General features: G+C 36.9%; 1 protein-coding gene across 1 annotated transcript; it reads right to left on the bottom strand.

Annotated features, from left to right (window-relative positions):
• Positions 1-4,959: 4,959 nt before the first annotated feature.
• tex36 (testis expressed 36) lies at positions 4,960-7,384 on the bottom strand. The gene is made up of 4 exons (XM_032552695.1): positions 6,402-7,384; positions 6,182-6,316; positions 5,500-5,577; positions 4,960-5,404 (listed from the first exon to the last, which is right to left on the bottom strand). The coding sequence occupies exons 1-4, from the start codon at positions 6,450-6,452 to the stop codon at positions 5,102-5,104; spliced, it is 567 nt and encodes a 188-aa protein (XP_032408586.1). The 5' UTR covers positions 6,453-7,384; the 3' UTR covers positions 4,960-5,101.
• Positions 7,385-11,172: the final 3,788 nt, after the last annotated feature.

Below are 11,172 nucleotides of genomic sequence, written 5' to 3'. Positions count from 1 at the left end.
AAAATTACAATAAGATTAATAAAACTGACTGTACAATCACAGTATAAAATGTATTCCTCCATTCCTGCAATGGCTGTGGTTGTAAATTCACATCAATTTCCTTCATATATAAACAATGAATTATTAATTCGGCTATCTTTGTATAAGCTATTATCTTGTTATCTCCCTGGTGGGATACTTTAGTAGACTGATGCCTTTAAGGTCTGTGTGTACAGAGGTCTAATGTGATTGTTCTCACCACCTACACTCAGATTTGCATGCAATCTGTATATAAGGCTTTAAAAATACATGAAGGAATATGATTTAATACGAGGGGAGATCTGGGCTTCCAATACAGTTTGTTCGGTACCCCTTAAAGTCAGACTGGCGGACCTCACAGCTGGAACATGGACAAGGCTACAGCCAAGACACTCCAAAGTACTCTGTTTATGCAACACATGCACACACCTACACACACATGCCCCAGCACACATACAGTCTCCTTGTGAAGTTTTGGCAGGGGAACTCTTATCTCTATTGGACAAACTCCTCGAGTGATGGGAATGTTCTCAGGATGTTATCTAGTCCTCTGTGGAAACGAGATAGCCAGACGCCTTTATCACCACCCTCAGACTCTGGAGGGTCTCTGACCACTATGGTAACAAGGACTGTTCAGCTGCTATGGGACCCCAGCCAACTTGCGGCCAGAAAACCCACCGCAGACTGAGAGGATTTGGAGTGATTGAAAGAGATTAAAGAGAGTCTCCTGGTTTGAGTTTAAACTACCCATGGGAATCAACTCAAAGACCATTTTGGACTTTGCTATTTGAAGGTCTGACCCTTTAAAGTCAGCCACAATAAATAGAGTCAGAGAATTTTAATACTTTTTTCACTTTTTTTGGACAAAAATAAAGTATCATGATCATATTTGTGATTTTCCAAATGGATAAATTCTGCTTTTGTGGAATAGTTTATTTGAATAAAGTTAGAACTTTTCATACATATTCTATATACTGTATATTCAGCACTGTATCGGCTGTTGAACAACAGAGACATTCATGTTGTAGAATCCGGCAAAGAACACACTGATTCATTAAAAAAAGACACAAATATTCAGGCTAAAACTTTTTACCACATTACATTTGATACTTAAGGTTTATTAGGAATGTAGTTAATGAGGTAGCGGACAATGAAAAACATTTTAGTCTTTGCTTGTAGGGTATTTGCCCCTTCTCTACAAAACATTCATTTTGTCTATTTAGCCAATTGGAGAAAGATTTACCAACTTGCTTTCAGTGATTGACCTGCTGCATAACAGAAGTATTAGTGAGTCATGAAATGATAACTGGATATTGTCCTTCAAGATTTTGTGAATTAATGATTGCTCCAGACCATTGTACTACCAGAACCATGTTTCACTGTTGGACTTTTCCCATAAAGCTATTTCAGTCTCAAGTCTGATGGAACAAGATGCTAATCAACCCACAGAATAATTTCCTAAAAGTCATTTATTAACATTTTTGGGGAAATGTGAGATGGGCCTTAGTGATCTTTTTGGTAATTTGTTGAATTTCTTTAGACCTAGGCATAATCACTTAACACAGGTTGTGTTACTTGTTGCACAGTAAATTTTGTTTGACGAACTAAAATATTCAAACGTGACGAGGACAGTAAGTAGCGACAGCAAAAAATAAAAAAAATAGTTGTAATTGGCAGAAGAATAAAGAATAACCACTGAATCGCCAGTCCAATTCTGCTACAAGTCCTATCATTATTGAATAGGTGGATAAATTGCACAACCTAAATCTGTCATATTTGACACAAGTAATTCTGCTGCATACAACAGAGTATGTCAAAACAGCACAGCAGCCTTTTAGACACCAACACACCCCCACCCCCACTCCCGCACACACACGCACACACACACACAATGTGCCATGGCAACACAAATCTTCTTTCTGTTGGTGTTATTTTGACTGTCTAGCAAATCCACCTCTTGTTTTCAAAGCATTTTTTGTCTCCCTCTAACAGGTGCAAAACCTCTAAACTCAGCACATCAAAGAGGCACATGCACCTGCGAATAAATCACAGCAAATGGGAAGAATCCAGAGTAGAATCTCCTAACACCAAAGAGGTATTCAAAGTGCCTGATTTAATATTTATGAGGTACAAGGCTTTGGTGGTTGAATGCTTGTTTACCGAGATGTGTCTTTTGTCCTTGGAATGAGGTTTGATATTCCACCAAGTAACTATATTTACATATACTCTTAGTTTCTGCCTCTGGATAACATCACACACACACACGCGCGTACACACACAAAGGGAGAGAGAAAGATCAAGATCTCACAGAACATGTGGCATGCTGGTCCATATTGATACTTTGTTTCAGCTCTCCAAAGAGCTCTTCTTCCCTTGAGATGCATTAAAAGCCCTACTGTTATTCTGACAAGGCTGTACAGTTACTTATTGTGATTTGTTGGAGATTTCTGTGCCAAGAAGTTTTAAGTTATTCTAAGTCCATTTTATTTCACAATATTTCTGTCAGTGCCTCACAAAATTATTTATAGCATTTGACTTTCTTACAATTGGCAATCTTACAGCCACAAATGTTAATGTACTTCATTGGGATTTTATGCAATAGATTATCACAAAGTAGTGTACAATTGTTAAGCTGAAAAGAATATTTGTACTTTTTATTCTTCTAAATCAAATGCAGAAATCACCTAATTTCTCAATGAAGTTCACTAATCTGTTATTAAATGTAAACGTGAACAGAGCTGTTCTCTGAATGTGATGAGGTTCATGAGAAAACATTTACAAAGACACACTGAAAAGCATGGGGATAATGCTGTGAGAATTTATAAAGCAGGGGCATAGTTAGATTATACGACAATTTAAAAAAAGTTATTTCTGAAAGAAAGCAATAAGCAATCCTGTTCACAGTTTCCCATAAGCCAACACAGCTAACATGTGAAAGACGGTGCTCTACTTAGAGGAGACCAAAATTAAACAGTTTGATCACAACAAATGCAAATTGTTGTGTTTTAGAGAACTAAGACAGCAAGTCATCCTAAACACACTGTTGGGTATGGTGGTGGCAGTACATGTTGTGGAGATACTTTTCTTCGCAGGTTCAGAGCAGCTGGTTTATGCTGATGGCCTGAGATAAATACAGGGACACCTTGAAAAATAAATCAGACCTTGCACACTTAAGGCAGGGGCACAGGTTCAGCTTCCAGCAGGACACAACCCTAAGATACAGTCACATACACACAACATTTTCATTTTGTTAGCATGGCCCAAGAAATGTCCAGATCTAAATCTAAATTAGAAAAGTGTGCAAGGATTAGAAATCTATCTTTACATGTGCTTCAAAACCAATCGGACAGAAAAGACAGGCAAAGTACAAAGCTAGCGGAGACCATAAAAGACTTGAAAGATGGCTACCAAAGATGGACAAATTAGAAAACCAACTGTGTCATCTCACAATATTGCATCACTTTGTTTTGGTCTATTACACAAATGCCAAATAAAATGCATTGATGCTTGTGCATGCTTGTGACTGTAACAAAAACTTAACAAGTTCTAAAGAACATTTATATAAAATATGTATTTTGCAAGGTAATGTAATTTGCCACTCTTAAAGAGTGATTTAGCCAATGGAAATAAAATGAACATCAACAGCAAAGCTGACTGACATTTTCAGTGTTATCATTGTAGTACTTTCACTCTCGAGTCCCATGGTAGCTGTGCAGCTGCATTTAGGAATCACTGTTTGGCTCTTCTGAATTTGCAAAGGGTCATAGTTCAACATGAATGTAGTTAAATAAAGCTAAAAAAATAGTCTTAGTGTTTTGTTCTCTTAAAGCAAAACAAGCTCCTACAAGGTTAATCTAGTATGCGGATGAGCTAATTACATCAGCTGAAAGAACAGTGGTGAGAAAAGCCACCATCCCCAGTGAGCACTTAGAGAAAGAAAGCAGCTGGTTGTAGCATTCTCTAAAGAAAAGGACTGGTCACAGATTCTTCTGGTTTTTCTTTTCTTTTTTTTCTGTGGAGTGTTTTCCACAACTCTCCCACACTTCCTCTCCTCTTGTGGGAGCTGCAAACATATCCATCCATTTGATCCCCAAGGGCGAAACAAACCCATCCATTATGACTCAAATCAGGCCTAATTTATTTCACATGCTCAAATTTAATGTCGTCATGTTGATACACATTGAATTAAAATAGCTACATTCTTTTTGTAATTATTTTCCACACATGTTCCCTCCCAAAGCGGGCTCATTTCACACAGAGGTTTTGGTTATTAGATCTCTCACGAAGCTTGGCCAAGCATGGAACTCGTGTGCCTGAGCACACCAGATCAGGACTCATGCATATCTGCTGCCACCACCTGGCAAACATGGAAACTATCAACGTAACAGTGTTAAAAATTCAATTATAGTCAGGCACTCTTATTATCTGGAAGTATATTTTGACACTTTGCTGATGAACTTGGGTTTATGGGCCATAGAATAATAATGAGAGACAGAACTAATTGCTCTGCAAAGGTAATTTAAATAACTGTAAATATAAAGGTGTGTTCGAAAGAACTTTGAATTTTGCAGAAGTTGGAAGAAATTACCTATCTGAACAACAGGTCTCTCTGGTAGCATTTACTAGCTCCATACTTATTGTGGTGGCCTGTACAGCACTTTGTTAACAATTATTTAATTTAACAAGACACTTTAAACATATAGATTTACATAAATCTGTGCTTCCACAGGAAAGGTTTTAAATATTTGAGTATTGTATAATTAGAACGTAGCACATTTGCTCTTAGTATATTAAGGAGGCTAAATATATTTTTACTATGAGCCAATAAGATTTACTGTTTGGTAAAACATAAGCAAATGTTTGTGTCTAAAGTTTAGAAGTGAAAGTGGTTAAAAGACATGGAATCCTGGTCCATAGTTGAGATAAAATGACACAATAACGCATATTCTTTTTCTTTATTATCATCTGAAGTTTTGTTATTGAACCAACACTTATTACCAAGGTCTGCATGTCCTCAAACTAAAACTCATTGAATCTTTTATTCCAGCCACCCAAATGTTCTTATTGTACGTCTGTCCGTGACCTAAATGAGTGAGGACTCTGAAGGGGTCGACAGGTTGGAAGTTGCCAGCACATCCAGACTATCTGGGACTTGTCCAAACCACATTAACTGCTCCCTTGTCTCATCAAAGGCCCTTTCTGACCTCAGTTTGTGGTTTCGAGGGAACCTCCTGTTCTTGGTCGGTACACTCAAGACCTCCACTGAAGTAAAGTCAGGTTGAATTGCAAAAAACCTAGATGTAGGCTCTTCAGCTGATTCGTGGGCCAAACTGATCTGAGTTGTGGTCTGCATATGATCATCGGGGTATTTTCTTCGCCCCACACCCTGATGTACGCAAACACAGAAAAGACGCAGATGTGGAAAGGATATCAGCATTTAGAAAACCATCCTTCATGTGCTGAAGCTAAATAAATACTCACATTAGAGAAGATTGAGATGCTACTTTTTAAGGTGTTCTTATTGTCATGACATGATAATGGATAATCCTCCCTGGATCGCTGGAAAGCAGCAGAAAAAATTAAATTGCTGTGTTTGTATTGATCACTGGAAAGTGTAGAAGCTTTCTTTTTAGCTTACAAGCAGAGTAGCTAAATCCCAAATCATTTTTTGTTTGATAGCTGTCTAAATTGGTCCTTACGGGTGCTATGTTTTATGTTTGCATGCAAATTTAATAACAATTTCCTGTAAATTTGCTTAAATCTGCAATATTCGCCATCCAAGTCTCCAATAACATAAAAATAAAAGTCGCTAGTCACTTTTTTGAGAAATTTGTTAAAGGGGTCTGAAAAGTCGCAAAATATAGCAATCAAATGTAAAGTTGGTAAACAAGTTGCTGAGGTTGTGCTTTCCCCAGGGAGTTAGTTACACTTTAGCAATTGCTCACATCTCTGTGACACATGAATTTCCTCACACTTATTTTCTCTTGTACATTGTCACATCACAGCAGGAGGAACAGCAATAACTGAAGCACATAAATATTCACATTTGTTGCATATAAACTTCTAAACACAACAGAAATCAATGTCAAAAAAACATCAAATTTCATTGGCTAATTTGGACAAAACAATACATTTCAATTCCTAAACACATGAACACACAGACCTGGTCAATTTTCCATTTAGGATAGCGCTTCACATGCCGATCCTCAGGCAATAATGTCTTAGCCTCATTCAGCATAGCTCCAGTAGTTGTACAGGCTTCACGAGATGTTAACTTTGAACCGTGTGGATGGACAAACTGAGGACAAAGACAAATAAAACCAGAATGCATATAGTTTTGAATGTTTTGCTGCATTAGGTCAATAAAATTTACAGTTTCTTACCCACTGGCCGTCCTTCTCCATACCATAGTAGCGTTTTCCTCCTTTCACCATTTTGGCACAGTTTGAAATGTGACTATTGAATGCTTTCAGTGGAACAAAACACACAGGTTATGTTCAGCTTAATAGCTAAATAAAATTCTGGTGACCATAGAAACCTGGAACAGGCAACATGCAATCTGAAACCGGATCACCATGGAGCTGGGGATCTGGAATTCTGACAGTAATACAGAACGGGGAAAGTAGTCCAGTTTATTTGCTCAGGAAATTGAATAATAGCTTGTACAATCTTCTCTCTGAAGTTGTGCTAGTGAGTAATTTAGGACACTTTGCTGTAAAGACACGCATTAAACTGTGGGACAATAAAGAATAAAGGACATCTCTATTTTTAAGCAGTTACAAGTCAGAGCAACATGTAAAATGCAGATGAGAGGACATTTGCAAATAATGTTCATAAAATATTGAGATGCGTTTTGTCATTTTCTGACATTTATAGAAATAAACACGATGAACCAAGTGCAGAATTTCTGAACATTTTTTAAGCTAGACAAAGTACTTTACTCACTCATTAAATACATTGTCTTATTATACTCATCAAACATTTCTTTAAAAGTAGCTAAATTTTCAATTTCCAATCACTGCAAAATCATAGTAAGTGAAGCACTTTCTAAATTTATATTTGTTTTGAATTGCCTTTGATTAATAACTGTAAAATAGTTCTGACATAGTTCACAATTGGATTACTACCTTTCCATTACTTCTCTTTATTCTGCCACTGCAATTTAATGTGTCCTTTATTATTATTTTTTTATGTAAAGCATTTAAACTGCCTTCTTGCTGAAGTATGTTACCCATAAACTACTGTATTGGTTTCAAAGGTTTTATGTACAGGAAAATGTGGGTTTCTTCCCAAATTTGTTATTTTGTAACTATGTTAATCTTTACTCATTCTTTATTTTATTATCCTAAGTAATAGAATCTACACAAACTACATGAATCTTTAAAAAAAAAAAAAAGTTTCTATTTTTATGCATTAGAGCACAGGTGTCAAACTCCAGGCCTCGAGGGCCGCTGTCCTGCAGTTTTTAGATGTGCCACAGGTACAAAAACGCTGGAATGAAATGGCTTAATTACCTCCTCCTTGTGCAGATCAGTTCTCCAGAGCCTTAATGACCTAATTATTCTAGTCAGGTGTGGTGCAGCAGAGGCACATCTAAAAGTTGCAGGACACCGGCCCCTGAGGACTGGAGTTTGACACCCCTGCATTAGAGCAAGGAAAAACAATGTTACATAAAAAAATGAAACATTTTTGAAAAGAAAGTTTCATACTCATGGTGAGTTAAATAGAAAAAGCATGTGTTTATGTATGATAACAGAAAGAAAAAACTACCATATTCCTTTACTTTTATTGCGGCTTACAAATAAAACCACCAGAATATAATCAGTTTAAATCTGGTACAGTTTTTCTGTTTACAAAGCAAGGTTCCTTTTACAAAGACTCCTAAAAAGAAACAAATAAGTATCACCTAATGCCTCTTAAAACAAGAACTCAGATTCAACTAAACATTTTAAGTGTTTTTATGATTATGCTGAAACACATTTAGCTGAGAATCTGCTCATAACTGGATACTACAACGTATTTATTTTAACAAACACATTTTACAACTCATGGCTAATATTTAAATACAGCAAAACACCAGACATTTTTGTCCCATTTTGTGTTATCGATGACTTCATTTAAACAAACACATATGTAATAATATAATAAATGTCTCTACTATGATGCCTAAGATTCCAGGGCGATGCCAGACTTTTTCTGAAGGAGAGATGGTGTTTTTATCTGAACTTCCTGTCTAGAGTCTTGAACTCCTGAGGACAAGAGAAGGAAGTCTACAGCTTAAAGGGCATTTAAGAGGGTTACCATTAAAAACATAGAGTCTGTAGTCCAACATGTTTGGACCAATGGAAGGTTAAATAGAAATTTTAACAGTGTTGAGAATTTTAAGCGAAACAACCAAGTGGAAGAAAAAAAGTGAAAACACTTTATATATGCACATCTAAAAGGAGAGAACTCTTACCCTGAATGACCGACTGAGATGCTTCTCTTGCACCATCCGTAGCGTCTGTCAGTAAGTGAGTAAAGCGTTTTCCTCTTTCCCCGTGGAAGTGCTTCTTCAGCTGTTTGCCCAGATGTTGCCACCTGGTAAAAAGAAGTAACTTCAGCAGAAAAAAAGAAGCAAACAAGAAACAATGACCGCCATTTCATCCTTTCAGAATGACTGGATAATTGTTTCTCAAGCTTTGATTACAACATTGATCTCACTTTGATGCTCTTACCTTTGCGTTAAGTCATTGTGCTTATTCAGTCGATCTGCTTCAGCACTCTTTTCCTCGATCAATCGCTGCACAAGGTCCTCTTTGTCTCTGTGGGCCTGATCCAGTGCCTCCTTCAGTTTGGTCCGCTCCGAGCGCAGGGCCACCAACTCTTTGGACTGACACTCCATGGTGAACTCAAAATCTAGAAGGGCAGCCTTTAAGTTGTTTTTCGCTATAGCCAGAGTAAGGGCCTCTTGGCGGTGTTGTGACACGCTGGAACAGCAAAGTTGTGAAACGGACATCATGCATTGATCTCTCTGTAGTTCTGTTCCTAAACGCAGATATTTGATGTCAAGGTACAAGTTAAAAACTTAACAGCAAGCTTTTTTTCTTAAATTGGTTCAGACGTCATCTCAACCAATTTTTCTGAGTAATATTAAGAAGGTACACAGACTAACTCTGATCATACTTCAATATTCTAACCAAGAATGCTGAGAATACCAGATGGCAATATTACTATTTGGGATGCTATGAATTCCCTGTTCTCTGAAAAAGTAAAGCTGGTTTGAAAAAACAACAACAAAAAAAAACTAATATAGATGTTAAGGTCAAAGGAAACCTGTTAAATATTGATTTGTTTTTTTTTATCCTAAATGGAAATCCTCTGGTTTGTGTATTCTTCTAAGAGCTGAGTTGGCAATAGAGTGATAAAGAGTGATAATAACGAGATGACCTAAAGAGCCAAAGAGGACTACAGGGTGGGCATGTTCCAAAACAAGATATTGTGCCTCGGTTCAACTTGGTTAAAATTCAATTGACTTGGTTCTTTCACAGAAACCACTCTTCAATCTTTCAGCAAGAGAATCTTTAAGATTATTTAAAATTCAGTTAAAAAACAGCCAAACACCCAACAACCCTCTGGCCTCAGAGTAAACTCCACAGGCAGACATGTAAGAAACTGCTGGTGACCCTTGGGCGATTGATTCTGAAAACAAACATGTCTTCATCATATACTCCTTTCATGCAGTTTAGATTCCCTGAAAAAGAGAATAAACCAGTCCAGATAACTAGAATGTTAAAAGACATTTTTGAAACGGATCATTTATTCAATGAGACTGATGTGATTTTTAATAGAAATGGATGCTTCTCACGCATAGTGCACAAGCTTTAGTAGTCAGATACCAATCCAAAGTGCAATAAGTTATTTCATGTCATTTCTGTGCATGTTTCTTTGTCTAAGAGGCTGCAGTATATTAGGGAATTGCCAGGGTGTACGTTACCGTGACTGCCAGTATTGGACCTCAGCTTCTTTTACATACAAGACTGAGGTCACGTCAGAGACAGTTTGAGACAGCTGGGGAGACAAAAAAAGGATTGGATGATTGGATTATGGGAAGACATCATTAGTTTAAAGGTCAGGAACCGAACAAATCAAATAATGACTTGAAGAGTGTAGTTTGTGCTTTCCTCATGCTGCAAGCCGTATTCCATAATAACGCTACTAAATGATGAAAAATGTGCCCAAACCTTCTTTGAATGTTAATAAATACAACTTTATATAAGCCAAGTTCTTATCTAAACATTTGCAAGTTGATGTTTATTATGCCCAATTCTACATATACTAGCTTGTACCCAGGAATATACAGTAGTTCAAACATTTATTTTTTCCTTTTTTAATGAATATGAAATAACCAGAGAAAAACAAAAGATACATTTCTCAGGAGAAATTTAAATATTACATAAACCAATTTCTAATACTGAAATACTGACACTACTCGTCAAAATTACCAGAACTAAGCTCTGTATGTAATGCCTACTTAAATGAGTTTTACTTTCTGAACTCAAATAGCCTACTAAACAAAGAATAATCTTTGGATTTTATGTTAATTTATGCATGTCTACCTGTAGGTTTCAGAACTTTTTAATGTGCTTCCCATTAAACTCACGTTGTCTGCCAAGTGTTCGCTTTCTCTCAGCTGGAGTTGAAGGAGTTTGGTGTTAATGTCAACTTCTACTCCTGCTCGTTCCAAACTTAAAAAAAAAAAACAACTAAAAAGATAAATGAAATACAACATCGATGTCTCAAAAGAATAGGTCATACTAACCTTTTACATTGAATATCCTCCAAAATCCGTGTGCGAATTTCAAATTGGTCCGCCAGCTGAGAGACTGGAGGGACAGGCGATTATGCCAAAGCAGTGATCATCACAAACGAGGATCTTAGAAATGAAGCAATTGTTCTTACATCTATTGAAAACGCCAACATATGGTAGTTTTTCTTTATCGTCTCTGTGAAGAAGTTGAGATCGCACATGATTCTTCCAGCTCCCCATTGTTACATGTAAACTGCGCCACCGTTTATTCCCGTTCACAAGCCTTGAGCTGTCACAAAGGGTCGACTCTGTTCTGCGGAAAAAAAAATTAACTCTGAGTCACCAGGAGAATTTGAGTCTAGCAG

This window comes from Xiphophorus hellerii, chromosome 22 (assembly GCF_003331165.1).
Source record: "Xiphophorus hellerii strain 12219 chromosome 22, Xiphophorus_hellerii-4.1, whole genome shotgun sequence".
Lineage (NCBI taxonomy): Eukaryota > Metazoa > Chordata > Actinopteri > Cyprinodontiformes > Poeciliidae > Xiphophorus > Xiphophorus hellerii.
The sequence above is the reverse complement of the archived record's forward strand: the minus strand, read 5'-3'. Positions and strand labels throughout refer to the sequence as shown.

Excerpts from the sequence above, each read along its gene's own strand:
- tex36 (XM_032552695.1), bottom strand. The coding sequence starts at position 6,452 with ATGGTGAAAGGAGGAAAACGCTACTATGGTATGGAGAAGGACGGCCAG. Across the intron at positions 6,317-6,401 it reads TGGAGAAGGACGGCCAGTGG|TTTGTCCATCCACACGGTTC; the intron begins GTAAGAAACTGT and ends CTTTGTCCTCAG. Across the intron at positions 5,405-5,499 it reads GCATCTCAATCTTCTCTAAT|GGTGTGGGGCGAAGAAAATA; the intron begins GTGAGTATTTAT and ends TGCGTACATCAG.